This window comes from Ambystoma mexicanum, chromosome 7q (genome assembly GCF_040938575.1).
Source record: "Ambystoma mexicanum isolate Mex_15411 chromosome 7q, UKY_AmexF1_1, whole genome shotgun sequence".
NCBI classification, from domain to species: domain Eukaryota; kingdom Metazoa; phylum Chordata; class Amphibia; order Caudata; family Ambystomatidae; genus Ambystoma; species Ambystoma mexicanum.
Window position 1 is genome coordinate 549,367,951 of NC_090941.1, and position 23,511 is coordinate 549,391,461.

At 50.7% G+C, this 23,511-nt stretch overlaps 1 protein-coding gene across 1 annotated transcript in view; it reads left to right on the forward strand.

The window, feature by feature from the left end:
- The window catches only part of EPSTI1 (epithelial stromal interaction 1), a 636,716-nt gene that overhangs the window by 465,842 nt on the left and 147,363 nt on the right, over positions 1-23,511 (forward strand). Inside the window, exon 8 of the mRNA XM_069639242.1 lies at positions 18,345-18,428. Within this exon, the coding sequence (XP_069495343.1) occupies positions 18,345-18,428 (84 nt within the window). The remainder of the gene's footprint in view (positions 1-18,344; positions 18,429-23,511) is intronic.

Here is a 23,511-nt window from a genome sequence, read left to right on the forward strand (position 1 = left end):
TGAGATGATACCACACATTGAAGATTAAAAAAATAATATGTATTGAACAGCAAATAAGAAAAAACACAAAGCAAATCAAACAAAACAAGATGAATGTCCATGAAAAAATTTTAAAAAAATAAAATAAGCCAATCAAGAAGATAATCCTGGGTCCATGAGCCCTACCAAATTAAACCTAACTGACTACTAACTAAAAAGGGAACTATATACAAAAAAGTGGTGCATTGTCCAATCGCAACCCAAAAAAAATTCAAAAAAACAAAGGAAACCTAACCCTAACTATACAACTATATACAAAGGCAGCGGGCTATTCGGACGGCTCACTGGTTGTTGTCATGGGCCAGGGCATCCTCGAACTCCTGCTCAATGGCTTGGAGGCGGGCATGTTCCCTGGCCCCGAGGTCCCGCAGGGATAACGCAGTGTCAAGCTCAAACTCCCTGCGAAGACCCTCGAGGCACTCAGCCCGCCTCAGCGCCCTCCGCATGGAGTCCTCCGCCCTGACCATCGTGAGCCGTTCCTCCTCTGCCCGCTGCCGCTCCGCACCTATCCGCTGGCACAACCTCTCCCACACGGAAGCCACTCCCATTCCAGGGTTCTCCTGCCCTCCGGCCGATGCCTGCACCCCTGATGTTGATGGCCCCGAGCCATGATGCCTCCCACGTTGAGCCTGCTGCTGCCTCCGACGCAACTGCCTGTGCCAGCACGACGGCATCCAGGCTGATGGAAACCACCGACGCCGTCGTGCACGTGCCCTGCCCGATGATGCCGTCACATCCTCCATCTGCTGGGGTCCAGTTGCTCTGGTGTCCACCCCTGCTGGATCTCTGACTCCCGACTGTGGCAGGGATGGGATCCCCACCGAGCTGGCTGCATTGGTCGGGGCAGGTCCACAGGGGGCCCTGGTGGCATCTGGGCTGGAAGACGGCAAAGAGAACGACTGGTGGATAGCCTGCACAGAGGAGGAGAGGGCCGCCACATTGGCCAACACATGCAGGAAACCCCCGAACATGGCCGATCCCAATTGGGCCACGTCGGCACGGTGCACTTCGTGATGACGTGCGTGCTCCTCCCGGGAAGCACGCACGGCATCACGAATCGCAGCCGTGCGCAACGCGACCCCAATCAGGACCTTCTCCGCACGGCCAGGGGTTCCCACGTCCGCAGGTGGAGGGGAGTCAGGTGACATGGACATCCCCTCTACCTGCGGACAGGCCTGGGACGGGGCATCCCTGCTGGTGCATGGTGGTGCACTCACAGGGTCAGGGACAGCGACATGCACAGGCCCCTCCACGGTGACCTGTGCTGCCTCCTGCCCCTGGCCCTGGACTGCACCACTTGCACCAGCAGGGATGCCCCCACCAGGCCCCATGTGTGCCCCAGTGGCGGCCTCCTCCTCCTCTGTGCAAACCACCAACCTGGATGGCTCCTCACCGTCTCCCACCGTAGCAGGCCCCTGTGGGGGCTCACCCACCCCTTCCGCTGCAGCCGTGGGGGCATCCCCGCCGCCTTGCTCCACAGCGCCGTCTCCGCCCTCTTCTTCACTAGCCGCTGCGTAGAGGGAGACAAAGAACACAAGCATCAGGGCACTGTACAATGGTCCCCTAGACAGGAAGTAATAGCAGATGAGCACCACTGTCAAAGTACACGTCCATCATGTCCCTCCACAACACATGGGCCAGTCCAGGCAAAACACACACAGTAACAGGCATGGTGCATGCCATGGACATTTCCATGCATGTCCAATGGACTCTTGAAACATTCAATGATATGTAACTCACATGCATCATGGCTCATGCCCATCACATGCACACACATCACCTCAGTCACATCCATCTGGCCCCAAACACACCAAACACAGCGGATACAAGGGTAATTTTGCTGCTTTACTGAATCTCTGCATTGTCACACACATGTGTCATGCATCCATGGCATGCACAAGTCACAGACACGCAGGTCAGGCACACAGACATGGCTACCATATATGTACCTGGCATCAGCACCCATCCCTCACCCCCACCCATGTTCAGGTACAGAGACTGGCATGCTCTCATGTTCATAATCTGATTAGGGCTCCCCATGCGGCATTTCAACACATGCAACAACCATGTGCATCACACATCACTGGTCGCACATGCATTACCATGATGTCCCTGCACACATACATGCATACATGGGCTATGGCACACATACAGGCAAGTATCATAGAACCAGCACACCGCAACATGCCCTGTCACACACAGTAATGCATGGACACTTACCGCTCAACTCCAGACGGGCCTCCCTCTCAAGGATCTGGGCGTGGAGCGCTGGGCGTACGCGTTCCAGGACCCTCATCTGGATGGTACTCATGCGGCCCCGGCCCCCCTCCACGAGGCGCCGGGCCTTCACAAGGGTCCTGGACCTCAAGTCCTCCCAGCGCTTCTTGATCTTCAGGACGTCGCGGGTTGCCACCCCCTCCGCGTTGATGGCAACCACACAGTCGGCCCAGATCCTCTGCCGTCCTTCCTTGCTGGCGCGGGACGATCCAAAGAGGGCATCATACTGCCCCAGGACATGCTCCACCAGGACACCAACTTCGGTGACAGTGAAGCTGGTGCCCCTCTGCCCCTCTGGCCTGGGGTTGCCACTGGTGCCAGATGTGGAAGTGCCCGACATGGCAACCCCAGAGGCAGGTGTGGGTGGGCAACTGGGTCCTGGGGCTGGGCTGTGGAGCGATGTAATACCAGTCGGGAGTCTTCAGTTCCAGCAGGGGTGGACACAGCAACTGGACCCCTGCAGATGGCTGATGTGCAGGCACCAAATGGCAGGGCACGGTGGCAGCAGGCAGGCAGGCAGCAGCAGATGGCACGTGGGAGGCTGCTCGGGGCACTGGGGGGCAGTAACTCGGCCTTCTGGGCAGGAGCGTGGGCTTCCGTGTGTTTTCGCGTGGCCAGCTTGATACGGAGTGATTTGGCACGTGAAAATCCTGCACGTCAGCGTGAAATCCGAGGAAAGGCCCTTAGCGCGTAAGCGCGTCAGCACGCATACGCGATTCTATTGGACCAGAGTCCCTCAGCGCGTAAGCGCGTCTGTGACGTGACCCGCACGGGTGTTCCCCACTCAGGACGTGATGACGGGGCACACGTGGAGATACTGCACGTCAGAGTGTCATCGCGTGTAATTGGACAAAAGTGCGCGTACACGCGATTGGCCTATGTACGTGTATTTAATGGGTGCGCGGCCACTTACACACGCAAGTACGTCAGCGAACCGGTATCCCGTGGTGCGTGTGAATTTCCACACGCTATTGGACTGGCAACAGGATTCCAGGGCTGCGCGGGTCACACGCTGTATCCCGTGGTGCGTGTGAATTTCCACACGCTATTGGACTGGCAACAGGATTCCAGGGCTGCGCGGGTCACACGCTGTATCCCGTGGTGCGTGTGAATTTCCACACGCTATTGGACTGGCAACAGGATTCCAGGGCTGCGCGGGTCACACGCTGTATCCCGTGGTGCGTGTGAATTTCCACACGCTATTGGACTGGCAACAGGATTCCAGGGCTGCGCGGGTCACACGCTCGCCTAGAACACGCGCTAAGCATAAATCGCGGACTTTAACAATAACAAGCTCAGACGCCAGGATGAACATACCGTTCCTAGCAGCAGTGGCAGTGGGCTACCAAAGGAGGAGGAGGATAGTCAGGGCCAGAATATTCACACCCAGAACCAGCCTTTTCGGGATGCCTGATGACCAGGTGTATGGGAGGTACAGGTTTCCACCACACATCATACTGGACCTGGTGACTGAGTGGGAGGATGACCTCACATCACCCACCCTGTGCTCCCAAGCACTCAGCCCCCTGGAGAAGGTCCTCAATGTACTGCACTTCTTAGCCACTGGATCATTTCAGCGGACAAGTGCCATAGTGGGTGGGGTGTCACAGGCCACCCAGTCACGCTGCCTACACCAGGTCTTGAACATCATGACTGCACGCCCATCAGTCCGCAGGCACATATACCTGCCCAGAACACCTGCAGAAAGGCATGCTGCCGCCCTGGATTTTTACGCAGTGGCACGATTCCCCAAAGTGCTAGGTGCCATCGACTGCACCCATGTGGCTCTACGTCCCCCCAGGGCATCTGAGCACATCTATAGGAACCGCAAGCACTGGCATTCCATCAACGTGCAGGTAGCATGTAATGCCAAGGGAATCATCACCTCAGTATATGCCAACTATCCCGGCTCCACCCACGACAGCTTCATTTACCGAATGTCCACCCTAAGCCGGGACCTAGAAGCTGGGCGGCATGGCGATACATGGCTGCTTGGTGAGTATGTATGCCACTGCACATGCATGCATGTTGGATACTGAGCAAGGTCACAACCTCACCAATGATACCAATCCCCACCTCCACAGGGGACAGTGCCTACCCTCTCAGCCCCCACATGATGACGCCAATTCGGAACCCCACCACGCCACCCCAGGTAAGATTTAACACAGCCCACATCACAACCAGGGGCATAGTGGAGCGCACATTCGGAGTGCTGAAGTCACGCTTTCGCTCCCTTGACCGTTCTGGCGGGCAGCTGTTATACGCTCCCCCAGTAGTGTGCAGGATCATAGTGGCAGCATGTGTCCTGCACAACGTTGCAACACGCCGGGGCCTGGCCGTGGACATGGTGGTGGCCCCACATCCCCAACCACATGCACAGCCGCTGCGCATGGGAGGGGAAAGGGCACGGGGGGAGGCAGCCCGTACACAGCTAGTGGCTAATTACTTCACATAGAAATCACACCCCTGTGGAGTGCACACTGCCCTGGCACATTCCATCTGACAATCAATGATGACTCAACCTGACACTGATCCTGAATGTGTGGAGAATGAACCGGGAATTCCATGTCAGCCTGAGATTGTTCACCTGGAAGTGTCACAATGTGTGCATCCCTACCCACACAGACACCACCAATGCAGTTTTGTGAAGTTACACATTGAAGCAGCTAAAATGAATACCCACTTGCAAAATGCAACAAGAGGACAGTGCCATGTCAGCCAACCCAACCCCAGCACTGCCACACGACACACCGTGCCATGAATGCTAATTGCAGGTAAACAAAGTAATCCACACAACATGACATCACTCTCACTATGTACAGTGGCACTATTAGAAACCTGCAACACCTGAAATGCTCACAGCAATGCCGGACCAACAACATACTTGAGCACGTAGTACCATTAACATGACATCAAAAATGTAACATATTAGTAGTCTCACCACCTGGAAATGCCTGCACTCCCACCACTACCAACTGTGCAGTGTTGGCGCCATGTAGAGTTGTAGGTGCACTGCTGCCAACATGGTCCCCATCGCCAGACTAGAGGTCCTTGTGTGGACTTGAGGAAGGGACCTGCAAATTGGGAGGTAGACACAGAAGAAGAGTTACACATCAATGCAACATGCAGTGTACAACACAACAGCAATATGCACTAGGAATGTATACACAGTATTGACTACAGACTGGCCACACAGTTAATGGGAGTCCAACGTCACTGTGTAATTCACTGTCACTTGGGCACACCCTTTGCAAGCCCATGGAAACGGGAAGCAGGAGGGGTGTGTGTGACTCAAACCCAAGCATCTGAACCAAATACATTACAAGCCTGCATGTGCCCAGCCACAATGCAGCGTATGCCCACAGGAACCACGGGAGCCAACAGATCGGAGCCAACAGATCGGAGCCAACAGATCGGAGCCAACAGATCGGAGCCAACAGATCGGAGCCAACAGATCGGAGCCAACAGATCGGAGCCAACAGATCGGAGCCAACAGATCGGAGCCAACAGATCCTCCCAAAAAAATTGGGAATAAAAGAAATCAAAATAAAAATGAAAATAAGAAAAAATCAAAAATGGCCATTGATGGGCCCGGGGGGGTTGGGGAGGCCACCCAGGAGGTCCGAGGACAGGATGCACACCAGAACCCACCTGCGTGGATCCTGGGAAAATAAAACACCTCCATGGGCTCATGGCCCACACGGCTACCCTATTGTGGGAGTGTCACTGCTGTCGCTATTATCACCCTGTGCAGCTGCATCCGGAGGTGGTTGCACTATGGGAGGCAGCCCACGCAAGGCCCTAGTCTGCTCCTCCATGGCTGCAAGCATGCGGGTGTGGTAGGTCTGGTTCTGGAGGATGAGTGTGCGGAGGTCCCCATGCAACAACTCACGGGATGCCCGGACCTCCGCCCTCGTTGCCTGCATCTCAGCTGAGAGCGTACGGGTGAGACGCTCCAGCTGCTGTTCTGTCCTTTGGTGTGTGGAAGCCTCAAGCTCAACAAGAGTCGTCCTGAGGTGTAGGAGCTCCTGCCTCAGGGCTTCCCTGTGGCCCTGGGACTCAATGGAGATGGCCTCCTGCAGAGTCGCCAGTGCCGCCCGCCTGTCCCTGTTGGACCCCAACATGTCCTCCCTGTGTGACTGGCAGATGGAGTCAGTTGCCTGCTCTAGTCGCTCCATCAGCCTTTCTGGGGGGACAATGGAAGTGGCCACCCTATCCATGGCCTGAGCCATCATCTCGGATGATGCAGCCTGTTGGGTAGCCATACCGTAAATGGATTGCTCCCATGCGGTATTGCCAGGTGGCGTACGGCCACCACGTCGGCGGGCACCACACCTGTCTGGGGCAAGGCGAACTGCGCCTTGCTGTGCCGGCACTGCCTGAGGCTGCAGGACTGCATTCCCCCTCTGATCTGCTGGCCCAGGAACAGGATCAGATGTCGCGGAGTGTGACCCTGCATCCGTAACCACCAAAGGCGTAGCTGCCAACACTGACATCCCCATGGAGGGTACTGACCCTGGTGCAGGTGGGTGAGACAGAACAGAATCCCTCCCTGGAACACTCACCAGCGACGGCACGTAGGTCTCATCCGAATCAACACCTGAGTACAGCTCGGGGGAGGTGCAGCCAGAGACACCCCTTGAGAGCACGACCTGCAGCACTTGTGGGTTCTCCCCCACCACCACACCACGTCCCTCACTGGTAGTTGGTCGGCCCTGGGACACCTCCTGGGTCTGCACCATCTCCACAACCCCAGCAGTATCAGGTGCGTCTTCCCCTGCAAAGACATGAAAACAAAGTAATGGAAACAGGCATTAGCACCATGGCACACATTGAGGGCTGAGAAGCAAGAGAACCAGTACTTGATTGACATGTCCCACATGACTAAAACCCTCCCATGCATGCACCCTCACTGCGTATGAAGTGCAGGCAAACGGCACACACTGATGACACCAAGATGGAAGATGAACAAATTTTCTGCATGCTGCCTGGCAGTGGCATCACACATTGGCCTGTGATTGGCAGGTGAAACACACATGCCATCACACAGATGGCATGTACCATTGCTATTGAGTGAAGATGGAGAGGAGGGCAGCACCTATTCATTCAGTCCAGTTCCCGCATGTAATAGCTTTTCTGATTCTGACAGGTCAGATTTTTCACCTGGAGCTGCCAGTCTGTAATGGTCAAATTGCACAGGGACATGTGTGTACAAATGATATCCAGGTAACAAAGTCACTCCCCTTTACCATACCCATGTCAGACATGTGACTAGTGGACAGCGACATGCCTAGTGAAAGTGGTGGAATGCAAACAAACTGACTGAATGAACAGTGAAAAATAAGCAAATCTGTTGTGTCAAGGTGACACTTCAAGGGCAACTGGCGTGCAGTTGTGCTAGATGTCTACTGTTGGCAGAAGGGATACTGCTATGGCCAAATGCAGCTGCGCAGGAAGTATTGCATGAAGCACATGGCTGACCCATACGACTGAGGCGCACACACTCTCTCCTGGCACCCAAACAGAAGCCCTCACACACACACCATGCACATGTATGACACACACATGCATGTGCACTCACCGGACAATGCCTCGTAATCAGCCAGATCTCCCACGCCTTGGATCTGTTCCTCCGTGACGTAGGTCCCAGCGACTGACTCATGTGGAGTGAGTTCCATGTCTACTACTGGAGACCCACCTCCAGTCACTAGAGTTGCGGCATGACTTGAGGCCAGCTTACTCTTTGCCCTGCGCTTTAGGTCATTCCAGCGCTTATAGCAATCATTGGCTGTGCGCCTCACGATTCCAAGGGCACTTACGATGTCCGCAACGGTCTGCCAGTGTGCCTGGCGTTGTGCAGGTGTGGTCTTGGATCCTGCAACAATGACCATCTCGTTGTCATGTCCGGACACATACTCGACAAGTGCATTCAGTTCGTCATCCGTGAAGCTGGGCTTCCTGGACGGGCCGGACTGTGTAGCCGTGTCTGGGGCATCAGCCTGTGCCGGACGAGCACTCTTCCTCTTCCGCTTGGAAGGTGGTGGTGATCCTGAGTGTCCTGCGCCGCTCTGGACACTAGGGGCAGGAGCCCTGGTGGACTCTGTATCAGGAGTGTGGGATTGCACACTCAGCATGGGAGTTGGTGCAGGCATTGGCTCGAGTGTGATGGTGTCAGGGGGAATGTCAGCAGCATGGACTAGGACCGACACTGTCCTGGCTGGGTGTGTGAGGGCTGGGGTGGATGGAGCCGCAGCTGCCCCTGCAGCCACTCCGCCCTGCCTCCTTGGTGCAGTAGATGACCTTGCAGCCCCAGATCCACGTGGCATGATGGCATCAACGTGCACCAGCGCACGTGTCGTAGCCCTGCTGACCTGGAAGTCAGCCATGGAGTCAGCCAGGTCTGGTGCCACAATGGGCTGGTCCAACAAGGGCTGAGCATGGATGGTGTCAGCCACTTCAGCCTCAACGGGAGGGGGGGAGGGGGGGGAGGGGGGGGGGATGATGGGTGCCCTTGACTGGTCCTCCACACATGGGGGGCCAGGCTCACCCTGCAAGTTACGACCACGTCCCCTACCGGATCCACCACGGCCACCACTTGTGGCTCTTCCACCTTTGCCACCCTTACGGAATCCTCGCCTCCCAGCCATGGCACTGATGTTAATGTGCGTATGGGAGTGGCTGTAGACAATTGTCCTGGGCAATTGGGGGTCAAAGGGGTTGGGTACCAGATGGTAATTGTACCCTAGTGCTCTAGCACGGCTGATTGTAACCCCTGGGGAAAGATGACGGGTCACGCAACGCACAGGAGGCCCAAAAAAGGGAGATGACGTGCACGCAACCCCTCCTAGACCACGTGTGCAGAAAGTAAAACCTGCACTACGCTGTGGCACCCAGTAACACAAGAATGAACGTATGCGTGTCACACGCAGCCTAGAATGACCTCTGAAGGGGTAGGCAACACACGGGGCAAGCACAGAAGTTGGATACGTGCGTGACTCACCGTCTGCCAGGTAAAAGAGCGTGAAGAATGAGCGCGTTTGGCTGGCTAAACCCCCGCCAAAAGAAGATGTGTGCGCTGTCTGAGAAGACAGGACAACAGTAGAAGGGGACACTGTTTGAGGGAACAGGCCCAGGTAAACCAGTAAAAGAGAAAAAAGAGAAAAAGCTGTCAGAGGTAACAGGGAATACGAACTGGAAACGCCGTGAAGTAAATCGCGTGTGAAACGACAAGAAGTACAGATTTCACCCACTCGCTCTCCACGAAAAGCACGTACAAGGAAATGGTGTTCTACATGTACCTTATATACAGGCCCACAAGTACAGCGTCACTTACGCGGCGTGTACGTTCACCAATCACACGCTTTGTCAGTCCTGCGTGTAGATCCATTTTCACCAATCACACGCTTTGTCACTTCTACGTGTACATCCATTTTCACCAATCACACGCTTTGACACTGGGACGTGTCACGCAACAATTTCCTGCACGTGCAGGTGACTATAGGCGCGCATATGCTGTTGACGGGTTTACGCGCTAAGGCCCTTTGCTGACGTGTGGGATTTCAATACCTATCAGGCTGTCCACGCGTTCACACACGAGAGACTACGCTCCTGGCCAGGAGGCGAAATTACTGCCCCCCAGAGCCCTGAGCACGCTCCCACCTGCCATCTGCTGCTGCCTGACTGCCTGCTGGCCACGTGCCCCACAGTGCTGGTGGGTGGGGGTGTTGGGAGACATGGGTGGGGGCCTGGTGGAGGGTGCCCCTGCACTGGTGGGGGTGGTGGGAGACATGGGTGGGGGCTTGGTGGAGAGTGCCCCTGGTGGCGGGGGGTGGTGGGAGACATGGGTGGGGGCCTGGTGGAGGCTGCCCCTGGTGGCGGGAGGGTGGGGGTGGTGGGAGACATGAGTGGGGGCCTGGTGGAGGCTGCCCCTGCACTGCTGGGGGGGTGGGGGTGCAGGGGGACATGAGCAGGTGTGCAGGGTAGTCCCCTGTTTTGTAGACTGCCTGCAGGGGCCGTGGAGGGTGTACAGGGAACACCTGTGAGGACCCACCCAGCCTAATCGCGTGTGATGATTCCCACGCACCCCTGTAATACACGTACCCTGGCTAATCGCGTGTATAACTTCCCGCGTACCCCTGTAATACACTTACCCTGGCCAATCGCGTGTTAAACTTCCCGCGTACCCCTGTAATACACGTACCCTGGCTAATTGCGTGTTGAACTTCCCGCGTACCCCTGTAATACACTTACCCTGGCTAATCGCGTGTTAAACTTCCCGCGTACCCCTGTAATACACTTACCCTGGCTAATCGCGTGTTGAACTTCCCGCGTACCCCTGTAATACACGTACCCTGGCCAATCGCGTGTTGAACTTCCCGCGTACCCCTGTAATACACGTACCCTGGCTAATCGCGTGTTGAACTTCCCGCGTACCCCTGTAATACACTTACCCTGGCCAATCGCGTGTTAAACTTCCCGCGTACCCCTGTAATACACGTACCCTGGCCAATCGCGTGTTGAACTTCCCGCGTACCCCTGTAATACACGTACCCTGGCTAATCGCGTGTTGAACTTCCCGCGTACCCCTGTAATACACTTACCCTGGTCAATCGCGTGTTAAACTTCCAGCGTACCCCTGTAATACACGTACCCTGGCTAATCGCGTGTTGAACTTCCCGCGTACCCCTGTAATACACTTACCCTGGCTAATCGCGTGTTGAACTTCCCGCGTACCCCTGTAATACACGTACCCTGGCCAATCGCGTGTTGAACTTCACGCGTACCCCTGTAATACACGTACCCTGGCTAATCGCGTGTTGAACTTCCCGCGTACCCCTGTAATACACGTACCCTGGCCAATCGCGTGTTGAACTTCCCGCGTACCCCTGTAATACACGGACCCTGGCTAATCGCGTGTTGAACTTCCCGCGTACCCCTGTAATACACTTACCCTGGCCAATCGCGTGTTAAACTTCCCGCGTACCCCTGTAATACACGTACCCTGGCCAATCGCGTGTTGAACTTCCCGCGTACCCCTGTAATACACGTACCCTGGCTAATCGCGTGTTGAACTTCCCGCGTACCCCTGTAATACACTTACCCTGGTCAATCGCGTGTTAAACTTCCAGCGTACCCCTGTAATACACGTACCCTGGCTAATCGCGTGTTGAACTTCCCGCGTACCCCTGTAATACACGTACCCTGGCTAATCGCGTGTATGACTTCACGTGTACCCCTGATATGCACGTTTCCCGCTTTGCGTTCCTTGTTTGGCAGCCCTGTAACTGGTCCAGGGTTAGCGCAGCCCTTTGCGATGATTTAGCGATTTTGATGGCTTTTCCTTGCGCAAGGGCGTTCTTGGGGGCGTTACTGGCGCTGCTGCAGGGTCGCTGCGATACTCTGCGCCACGGCTGGTTTGGGAGCATGAAATCCATGAATACGCTGTGCGCGGAAATCGGTTTTAGCGCACGTGCCTGGCGCAGTCAATCGCACGCGGACACTCTGCGCCAGCCGCTTGCGACACTTTTCAGCGAAATTCTATGAATTACCCTGCATGTCTTTGCATATAACCCTGGCATGGGCAGATACACATAAGTACCTAGGCTGGGATAAAAAATTAACTTTAGCACAACCACTATGGAATAATAGACATCTTCCAGAAGTGAATAAACTTCCCAAATGGCATTCATGGGCCCATCTAGGTATTACGAAAATTGGTGATGTGGTGAAAGAAAATGGGATAGTAGCATTTGCGGAGCTGGCTGCCACCTTCGAACTCTCACCTAACGAACATTACCATTACATCCAGCTTAAACACGCGTTGCAGGCGCACCTCCCCGAATTAAGCGACATACCTAAATATTCTCTGCTAGAGCGCAGCGTATTCCCAGAACTGGTTACACAGAAAGTCACATTGACTATGTATAGTGCTATTAACTCCTTTGCTACGAAAGAGATGTCGAGCCTGCAAGCCAAGTGGGAGAGGGAGGTGGGTGATATACTCCCAGAGGAATGGGTGACTGCGCTGATGTACCCCAGAGAAACGGCTATATCATCCAGGCTCAGATTAATCCAATTGAAGATACTACATAGGGTTTATTACCCAAGGGTGGCACTATTCAAATGGGGAAAAGCTACAAACCCATGCTGTCTGAGATGTAAGAGTGAGTAAGGCTCCGATTATCATATTCTATGGGAATGTGCCGTTATCCAACAATACTGGCAACAGTGTTGTGACAAGTTGTCAAAGGTAATGGGAAAGAGAATACTTGTCAATCCAAAACAATTACTCTGGGGATGGAGGGGGATATTGATCTCACGAGGTATGAGAAAGCGCTGTTATCTACCACCACAGCGATACTTAAAAGGAATATAGCGCAACTCTGGGGCTCCGAAAGGACACCGAGCTTTGAGCAATGGATCACGGATGTGGATATTTGCATAGCGATGGAAAAGAGAGTTTATACTGCCAGGGGGTGCCCAGAGAAAGCGCAGAAAATATGGCAAAGATGGGAAGCAGCGCATTAGAAGTAATTTATAACAATGAACCACTATGCTCGCCAGAGACTGGCAAAAGAATTGGTGGTTGTATTATGAAAATGACAAAATGTTGCGATAGGTATTGTAACTCGTTGTTAAGTGACCAGAGCAGGGAGTTGCTGGTGGGCGGGTATGGGAAGTTTGCTTTGCCCCACTGTATGGGGCTGTATGATTTGTGTTTTAAAAAAAAAACAATAAAATGTGATATTAAAAAAAAAAATACATAACTGCCAGCAATTACATTTATAAATTCAAATAAAGTATAGAATCAGTCACAAATAGTGTGTAAAGTATCCACATTTTGTATAATTTTGGCTAATTTTAGCTGCCTTTTTGACAGCTTTTTGTTTGGCGACTTTTTCCCTGAGGTATTTTCATCACGATTTTTTCATGTACTACAATTTTGTTGGCAGCATTTTCACTGGATACCGTTGAATTGAACTAAGTTATACTAAGACTCTTTCCTTTTTGATTGGTACTTTCAGACCTCTCCCTGAAGAAGCATCAGATGATCCAAAATGCATTGGCTAGCGGGTGTTTTAGTCTGTTTTTTGGGGAATTGTACTGATATCTACTTTAGTTTAAGTTTATTAAGTTTATTAAGGACTGTTATTTCCTACAATAATTATCATCAAGCATTTTCTCTGAAGAATAATTGAAAGTGTGATATATAGTACAGTCACCAGGACTCACCAAGCACCATAGGAGGTTCCTGTGGTATAAGTTTCACCCGTTATCTGTAAGGATGGCACTTCTACCGCCAAAGAGCTTGAAAGTGTTGGGGAGAATTTTCATTTCTGTGCTAATTCCCTACAACCTTAGAGACCCCAAGCTCTTTTGCTGGACTTAGGACTTTTTAATTTTAACCCGTGAGTGAGTGGGACCCTTTTCTCCCTCTCTCATGTGTTTTTTACCTGATTTGCATTTTGTGTTTTGGAGTCTGACGAACTCCATAGTCCTCTGTTTAGTGATACACAACACCTTCAGTGCAGTGTCACTGAGAAATACTTTAGATTTCTCTTAAGGTTTAATGACCTTTTCTTGGATGAACTACAGTTCCCAAGAAAAGTAAAGTGAATTTGACTTTACTTATTTTTCTATTTGTAGGTCCAGCACACACCGTCTTATTTGGAGTGCTTGGGGGTTACTTAGTAGTCCCTTATCCTACTTTCTCATGTAACATTTTTAATACAGCACCCATCGGTGACCAATTTGTCAAAATGGACACTGGGCCTCATTCCGAGGTTGGAGGTAAGGGTTAACGGTCACCGTTAATGGCAACGGTGACCGTTAACACTTACCACCATATTCCGAGTTCCCTTTTGCGGGTTGGCATTTAACGCCTGCTTTTAGCAGGCGTTAAAAATCCAACCCGCAAAGGGACCTTGGAGTAAATTACGGCACCGTAATTTACGGTGCCGTAATTTACTCCTTCCCCATTCCCATTGAGCCCTATGGGGGCAGGAATGGGGATGGGGAACCGGTACGGTGAATGGGGGATTACCGGTCCCTCCAACCTTGGAATGGACCGCTAATTACTCCATTCACCATGCCGGATTTCCATGGAGTAAATAGCTCCATGGTTGCTTACCATGGTGCTATTTACTCCATGGATAGCGCCAGCCTCGGAATGAGGCCCAATGTCTTCTTTTTTGCCGTTTTCTGTTTGTGAGGTCTTTCTTGGCTTTTACTCTGTGCGTTGAGATGGGTTTCAGCCCTTTGTCTTGCCTTTGGCGGGCTTCAGCCCTGAAGCCCACCCCTGGTTCCAGTGTGTCTGGAAGGACAGGATGTGAGGCAGGGTCCCGAAACTACCCTGTTCTTTGTCTCTAGGATTGCCTGAATGAAACTAGCCCTCATTGGCTGGCTGGCTGTCCTTTTAGGGCAGCCACCCTGCTGTGTGATTGACAGCTTAGGCTGTGCATGAATGGGAGAAACCTGCGTAAAAGGCAAGGGTTTTAGGACTACAGGCAGAGTGGACCACTGGAAGAACATCCGAAGACCAAACAGTGAACGAAGCTCGCGGCAACCTCCTTGACCTTCAATTGCCGGGTGAAGCCCTGCTGCTGTGTGACCTTGTTTTTCACCTTGCCAGAGAAGCTCCTCAGGAACGACTTCTTCCCTTGGGTTAGTGGGACCAACTAACCCCGAGACAAACTCCACTTGGCGCACTCCCCAACTTGCTGTGCTTCTCTGTTGCTACAGAAGCCCAATATTTGGGGTCGAGGGACCATAATCGAGTGCAATGTCTGCCGCGGAACGAATCCGGCTAAAAGCTCCAGGAGCCTCCTAAGGACCCTCCAGAAGCAGGACATCCTGATCCAGAGTCCCCTCACCAGAGTGCAGGACCGAGGGAGCACGGAAAGTCCAACCAGTGTTCAGCGATCTGCATCAGTGCTGTTTACTAAGCGTTGAAACCGCAAAGAACAGCTGAAACGAAAAGAGCCCGTAGCTGCCAAACGACCTAGACGTCCTCCCTCTTGTCCCCATGAGTGGGGCACAGGAACTAGGGTCTGCTTGGCTGTAGCAAGACAGAATCCAGCTGGACCACCTTTTCTTCTAACCAGAGGTACTGTTTGGGCTTGAGTCGTGTTGTCTCACTTGAGACTTGAACCTACTTACTTTCTGAGTTGATTCAACTCCCTTTTCACAGGCTTTACAGCTTGTGGCCCTACAAGTACAAGTGATTTTTCTGAACTCGCTAACTTTGTGCAATATTTTTTATCCAAGAAGTGCATCAGATCCATAGACTGTATCCAAATGACTTTGGCTGTCCTGGCTCCCTAAAGGCACTCTTCTTAATCCATTGACTTTGATATTGCTCCCCCCCCCCCATAGGTTGTGGTTTGTTAAACACTGTTACTGCTGGGAAAGCCTTATCTAGACTTCATTGGAGGGTTTAGTTGTCCTCACATATTCTGAGAATCTGTTCTAACAGTTTTGTTTTCCTTTCTGCAACTCTGAATCTGCGAAGTATGCTAGTGTAATATATAAATGCAAATACTATCCTTGTGCTTGAAGTCACCTCTTTGTGTAGGAGAAGTGTATGAAGCATAGCCAAAGATTATTCACTGTTTGTTTCATTCCGACAAGTAATTTCAAAGTTTATTCATATTGTTCCAATCTTTTATCTTCTTAAAGTATGCTTATTTAAACGGACGTTGAATAAATAAATAACTATAACTGAAACCTTAAGTGCAAGTGTTACTTGGCTACTTGTACTTACGGATTTCAATTGTAGATCTCTACAGCTCACATTTGCCCCTCTTGAGATAGGCCTGGCTGCTCAGTCACACTACCAACTTGTGTAGTACAGACCTATACCAAAAGGTGAGTTACCTAATACCAAGCAGATAAGTCTTGTGTAGTCTCACACAGTGTGACTGCACCAATTATTACCTAACAGAAAGCATTATCATTGGGCATCATCTTGGATGGCTATGTCTCCCCTTGCAGCTGAAGCTCTGTAAATCAAAGCTCAGTCATGGTAAAGCTTCTAATGGCCATGTTGCTCACAGTAAGCAAATATCTACTTGGCCTGAAGACTCTTTCCAGCCTTATTCCTTCCATGTGTCCACTCCTGCACCATTTCTAGATGGGATACTAAATAACACTCTTGTCAAACAAGCAGAGCACGATTGTTCCATAGGTTCTCTGCTTCATTCTAATACATCTAATTCCTTTGGTGCACTAGAATCAAGTGCATTGTTGGAAATGCTGTATCCAATGACCTGGCGTTGGAGAGGGGAATAAGGGACACCTCCAACAAGCAAATCAAGCAAAGTAGCTCACCACTTCCTTGCTCAATCATGGACCCCACCAGAGTAAAAAGGGCACAGGAAATACGCTCTACTCCATCCAGGGTGCATTGTAATATGGTCACTTCTTACAGGATCTGCAGCATTTGGGGGTATAAACAAGATAGAGATTAGCAACATTAGTGAGAGTGAGGGATCAGCAAAGACACGGGCCACCGTTACACCATATCACCCGATCAACAGATGGAGCAACAGGGTCACAACCAAAACCGCACGCAGAGAGTGCACAAGAAGATACGAGGATGATCCGGTATCAGAGGTTGAGTAGAAACAAGAAGTATTGCAACATAGCAGTTACTTACATTCCTTCGTTTGTCATTGATGGGCAGAAGATAACACTATATAGGGATTGCCTGATGAACGATTACACCAGCCGATTCACTTGTGGCTTTCTACTGAGCCAATTGTGCGGAGTGATCTAAATAAAGTCTTCAACAGGTTTAACGGTTCACTCTTACACAATTGTACCCAACATTTGTCTTCAAATCTCTATTTTTATCCATTTCTGCTGCACTAAATGGCAAAACTATTTTCAGGACTCTTTGCTAGTGACCAATCTTGTACAGTTTTATTGGTACTTCATATTCCGTTTATCACTTTGCTTTTTGCATCAATTATTTAGTGCAATTTAATTTGTTCCATCTTCTCACAAACATAGTTTCCTCTTTACAATAATTCTGATGTACCTTGCTTCTTGAACATCAGAGCTAGGTCCGAAATTACTTAGTTATACATCCTAACGTGACAATACTAAATATAAACAAAATTCCTAAATCCCCTTGTGATGTGAGCACCTTTGAAAGTCCAAATAACCACTTGATTTGCTTCCAGGTCTACATCTTGTGTTTCTCAATCTATACAAAATAATTTCTCATTTTTGGAGCAAGCTGACGTTTCGGTGGTTCCATAATTCAACCACCTTCCTCTTGGACATATACTACGTCGGGATCTTGGAAGACAACTAGAATTGTATATGATCTATAAGTGTTATGTTTAAAACGGTATAAATGCTAGAAAACCTTTTAGAACACAGGTCAATTAGCTAGAGACTCCATCACCACTGACTGATCACCACTGACTGACCTTGCACTGTACATCTGTCCTGTGTTCCCACTTATGGTATTTTAGGGAAACGCTTGTAGGTCTCCTGTTAAAAATGATAATAGATTAAAAGGTTTGTAGGTATGAAAAGAGTAAATGTTTGTGGCTAAATTTCTTACCTTGTGGTCAGGCTCTGTAATGTGTAACTTGGCAACAAGCTGCTTGCTAGTCCATACAAGGGTGTGAGACTTGGCTCTTTGTTCAAAGGCAAGGTTTAACGGTTCAGTCATCCTATTGTTGCCAGCATGAGACTTGGCTCTTTGTTCAAAGGCAAGGTTTAACGGTTCAGTCATCCTATTCTTGCCAGCATGATGATGACATCATTAGTTCTTGGAGCTTCACCCCATTAAGGTATGGGGCTGAGCCTCCAGCCTCTCCCACAGATGTAATCTTTACCTGATGATGGAATGCCTAGAATGTGAGGGCAAGGTGGGTCAGCATTGTTTTGCTGTCAGGGCACGTGACTTCTCGCGGTCCTATTCTATCATCATATAATGATATATAGCCAATACAATTTTCCCTTTAATTTTTCTGTCACTGACTATTCATTAAAGCTTGTCTTTTGCCTTGCAGGCTCGAAACCATTCTTATATTCAAGCTCAAAAGGAAGAAGAGAAAAGAAAATTGCAGCAGATGAAAGAGGAACAACATAGGAAGGTATAGTCACGCTATGTCCCTAACTCTGCTCTCATGTGCCACGTGCCATCCAACCACTGCGAATCCGAAACAGTCAAGTGACTTACCTTGATAAACCTGGGAAACCAATGTGCATTGAGTCTTACAGAGAGTGGGCAGAACAGGTTCCCAGTGCAGCATCAGGTTAAGGGGTCATTCTTTGCGCATTTGGTCCATTGCGTGTCAACCATCAAATCCAACTCAGGTGAAAGCTTGGTTGAAAACACGCTAAGCAAAGCTAGTAAATTTATACCCATGAATTTGCATGCATTACTTGAGAGAAGTATGGGTCAAAATCTTAAATTTAAATTCTGCGATGAAGAAACTGCTAAGAAAGGTGGATATGTTGCCTCTAAAGTGTAGGCCTCATTTAATATGCATACTGGCTAGGATGAACAAAAGCAGGCTGGGAACCTATTTAGAACTTGAATAGCTCTACTTGGCGCCTGGGGAAGGCTTGAAGGGAGCGAGGGGCCCTTGGTGCTCTTTGCTCCGAGCTTCGGGCTCTTGCGCCTGGCTCTTGATCTTACCCTCTGAACTGTGCGTGCCCACATCTGGCAGCGCACGGCAGCAGGCGACAGAGGGAACGTGTGGTGCCCAGGGAAGAGGCTAGGGTGAGGAGTGGGACGTGTTGCGCATCGGGTACTCGGGAAGCTACACAAACCTAAAAGTACAGTACTAGAGCCTCTGTTTTTGCATGATTTCCCCCGTTCGGTCTGATCCTGTACCCCTCCCGTTCCTCTCTGTTGCAGGAGGCTGCCACAAGAATTGTGTATAGTGGCAAACCAAAAATGGCATGTTTGTTCAACAGTTGTGGCTGTTGCTTCTCTGGCCAGATTCGAGCTGTGACACTGCCTGTGCCGCCTCCTCTGCGTCTCATGTTGGCTCTGTCTGCATGATGCTTCTTTAAACATTGGCTGAAGGAAAATTGCTTCATTCATTTTCGTGAAGCTCTCGAATTTTCTTTGACGTGGTGTAAACCACAGCGGGTGTCTTAACATTGAGTTCTGCTTTAATAGCTAGAAAAGCAGGTCTTTGAAGTGCTGTTGAAGAAGGTGAACAATGTGCCTCTGACATAAAATCCTCCTTTTTGCATGAATGATATATCCGCAGACATGCTTTCAGATGGCTAACTGACTTGTTGAAACTCAGAAATGCTTCTATTCTCCAAACCAGAACAACAAGTAATAAGATTATATAAAAATAGCAGAAGGTTTTTTGTCTGTCAGAAGTCTTTCTGCTAATTCAGTTAGTAATGTTATGGTGACCGATTGCTCCCTTAAACGCATTATTGAGCTTTCAAAACTAATAACTTACATTGTGAGGCCTATTTTAAGTAATCATGGCGAGTTCACAATCATGCTGAAGCTGGTGCTTGTATGCAATATCATTGCTAACAGACATAGTAAAATGAATTCTGTCCACTGTGGTAAGTCTTTTTACTATTTGTAATGCAATTATGTAAACCCGACTCGAACACGTTCTAAGCTTCTAAAAGTATTATCTAGATGTGTAGGGCTTGCCAACCAACTGCGTCCCGGATGGGCTTGATTGTTGTGGGTTGGCTTCACACATCACAGGCACCCATGACTTGGTTGAGCCCAAGAATGACAGGAGCCTAGGAACGGGTCAACCATCTTTATTCAGTTCTGCACGTAACTAACCCCTTCCCATTTTCCTCGTCCCTCCCCTTCCGCCCTCCTCCCGCCCTGGTGTGTCCTGTTCCGTAAAGGGGCCATGTCCTTTTCCAGGTCAACACCTCCCCCGTGCTTATCATGAAAGCGGGGCTTACATCTGCTCGTTAAGTCTTGCAGGTCTCTGCACTGCTCTGTGGGGCCTGCCTGGCAACTCTCTGGTTTCGCCCGTTGCTTCAACTGGAGGGCTCACCCTCCCTTCAGTCTCAGGGTCCTCGGTGCATTCACGGGTTCTTCCATGTCCTCCAAGTATAGTTTCTTGAAGAATTCAATGTTCCGTGTTATCTCGCCGGGTTCTCCTATTGCAGTTATCATGGGCCCTTTTACAGCTGTGATGACTCGAGGCTCTGGGCTGTAGCGTGTCTCTGTTTTCCTTAGCTGTCTTTGTCGGACTAGTACCGTCTGAGCCACATCGAGTTGCGACTCTTTGGCATATCTTTTCTTGTCGTCCCACTCTTTGGCCTTTGCTTTCTTTTCGGTGCCCCTCCTTCCTATGGCTGCGTCTTCCTCCGGCGTATAGTCTTCCCATTGGGGAATGCGGGTCCTGGGTTTGTATTTCACCATTAATTCTGCCGGTGTTCGCCCTGTCGCATCATGTGGTGTATTTCTATAACTTCTTAGCATGCTGCAAATCGCCTGCGGATGTGACACCTGATCTACCAGGGCTTTCTGCCGGGTTAGCTTTATGGTCGCCATGAAGCGTTCTACCATTCCGTTGGCTTGGGGCCACAGTGGAGTGATCTTCTTCTTGTAGGAAACCAAGATGGTCTGCCAGCTTGGGAAATTCTCGTCCCTGGAACGGGGGTCCGTTATCAGTTTTGACAATGTTGGGAATGCCCCATTCACTGAAGAGTTAATCTATGATGGGTGCTGTGTCATAGAAGGACGTGGATGGCATCTGTTTGATGAATGGGAACCTTGAGTACTCATCAATGGCCACAAGAAGGTATCCCCCTTCTTCTAGGGGTCCGTAGAAGTCCATTGCGACCCTTTGCCAGGGCCTTTCCGGAAGTGTTGTCGGTTGCATCGGGTTTGGGTCTGTCTTTTCCACCGCTAGCTGGCAGGGTCTGCAGTGAGCCAGTATGTCTTCTACTATGACGTCCATGTAGGGGAACCATGTGTGATTCCGTAGGATTATTTTCGTGTTCTCGATCCCTCTGTGACCTTCATGGGCTATTGCTACTAGGGTTTTCCGCAGGTCTTTCAGAGCCACTAGTCGGTTGCCTCGTAGTAGTATACCTTGGTCAGTGGCTACCAGCTCAGCGTGTATTTTGGCTAAGTGGTTTAGGTCCCTCTTGTCCGTCCCCTCCTCTCCGTTTGCTCTGTCGTGTACGTTTTTCCACGTGTTTGTGCGGATCAGGCATATGGCGGTTGCAATGGCGGGGTCGGCTTTGCTCCTGGCAGCAAAGACCGCTGTCGATATGGTGGGCGGCATGGCGTTGGATGACAGATACGCGATTTATTCTTCCGCTGCGCAGGCTAGGGAGTGGTCTATTCCAGTCATTGGGTGCCTTGACAAATAGTCTGCCGGGTTGGCTTCCCCTCCTGGTTTGTGGATAATGTCGTAGTCGTATTCTTGCAGTCTTATCCCCCGTCTTTCTATCCTGAGGGGCATCTTTGTTTTGGGATTTCCAAATAGGGATAGGAGTGCTTGATGGTCGGTGACCAGTGTGAATCTTCGTCCCACAACGAAGTGGTGGAATTTTTCACATGCCCCGACGGCTGCAAGGCTTTCTCGTTCTGCCTGGGAGTAGGCTTTTTCGATGTGGGACAGGGCTCGGCTGGCGTAGGCTACCACTGCATGTTGTGCTCTGTCTTTGGGGTTGGTTTGCGCTAGGATGGCCCCGAGGCCGACAGGGCTGGCGTCAACCGTGATGACGGTGTTCCACTCTGGGTGAACGTACGCTTGCTGGTGATGGTTGGCCAGATTGTCTTTAATTGTCAGGAAGGCCGCCTGGTATTGTGCGTCCCAGTCGAAAAGGCTGTCTCTCTTGAGGAGAGTTCTGAGGGGGTTGGTAATGATGGCGTAGTTCTTGAGGTATCTTGCACAATATCCTGCCATCCCTAGGAATAATCGTAGTTCCACAGTTGTCGAGGGGGGTTGAAGCTCGGTGATGGCTTTTATCTTGTCCGGATCTGCTGTCATGCCCATGTCGGAGAATATGTGACTGAAGAATTTGAGGCTGGTTTTGTTGATGTCACATATGGGGCCGTTAAGGGTCAGACCAGCGTCTTGCAGGGTTTTGCATACTGCTAGGAGCGCCCCGTCATGTTGCTCCTGGTTCTTCCCAAATATGAGGATGTCGTCACTATAGTTTAGGGGTTTGACCTCCGATGATATTAGCTTCCTGATTGTCTCTTGGAAAATCTCTGCGGCCGTGATATGCCAAAATTGAGACGTTTATATCTGAAGAGCCCCTCGTGCGTGGCAAAAGTGGTCATGGGTCTGGAGGCTGGGTCTATGACCAACTGGTGATAACCCTGGTTGAGATCCAATTTGGAAAAGTTCTTAGCTTGGTTTAGCCGGATGAGCATGTCCTCCAGGCTCGGGCCAGGGTGCCTTTCCCTTTGAATGGCGGTTTTTGGAATGCGCATGTCAACGCATATGCATAATCGTCCATTGTCTTTGGGGACAACTATGATGGGGGACACCCACGGTGTTGGTCCTTCGGCTTTTTCAATGATGCCGTTCTGTAGTAGCAGTTGTAATTATTTTGATGCCTGCAATTATTTTAATTATTTGGAGGTGGAAGCCCACTTTCCGAGGGTGTTGTGGTACTGGTGTCACTTTGGGGTCAGTGTGTAACTTGATGACAGAGTCTTTGAGCATTCCTACCCCTTTGAAAAGTTTGGGAAATTGTGTCTGCAGGGTCTCTTTGGTGAGGGGTCGGCAAGTTATGGTCATCACCTCTCCTCTATCAGATGGTTATCCTCTTATTACTTCAGACGGTTCATATTGTAGATCTATCAGTGCCAGGGCCCTGGCCGTCCTGTAGCTGAGGAGACATCTCCCTACTGAGGGACTCCGGATGACGTGTATTGCCGCAGAAGTCGTGAGGTCTCTGTGCGTCAGGTCTCATTGGAACTGCCCCTTGTTGTTAATGGAAGTGCTGCTCCCCACTGGAATATGTGTGTTTTCGACTGTTGTAGGGGGTAGAGGTGTGCTATGGCCTGGTATAGTTCTTCATTCATGACATTCACAGTCGCCCCGGTGTCGACAACAAAGTTGTTTGTAGTACCTCCCATTTGGATGGTGACCTTGGGGGCTGGCGTTTCTTCAGCATTGACACAGCAATCTGACGTATTGTCTGTCGTATCCATCTTGTAGGTATTGTGGTTGTGGCGTCACATCTTGGAGGGATCTCGGTGGG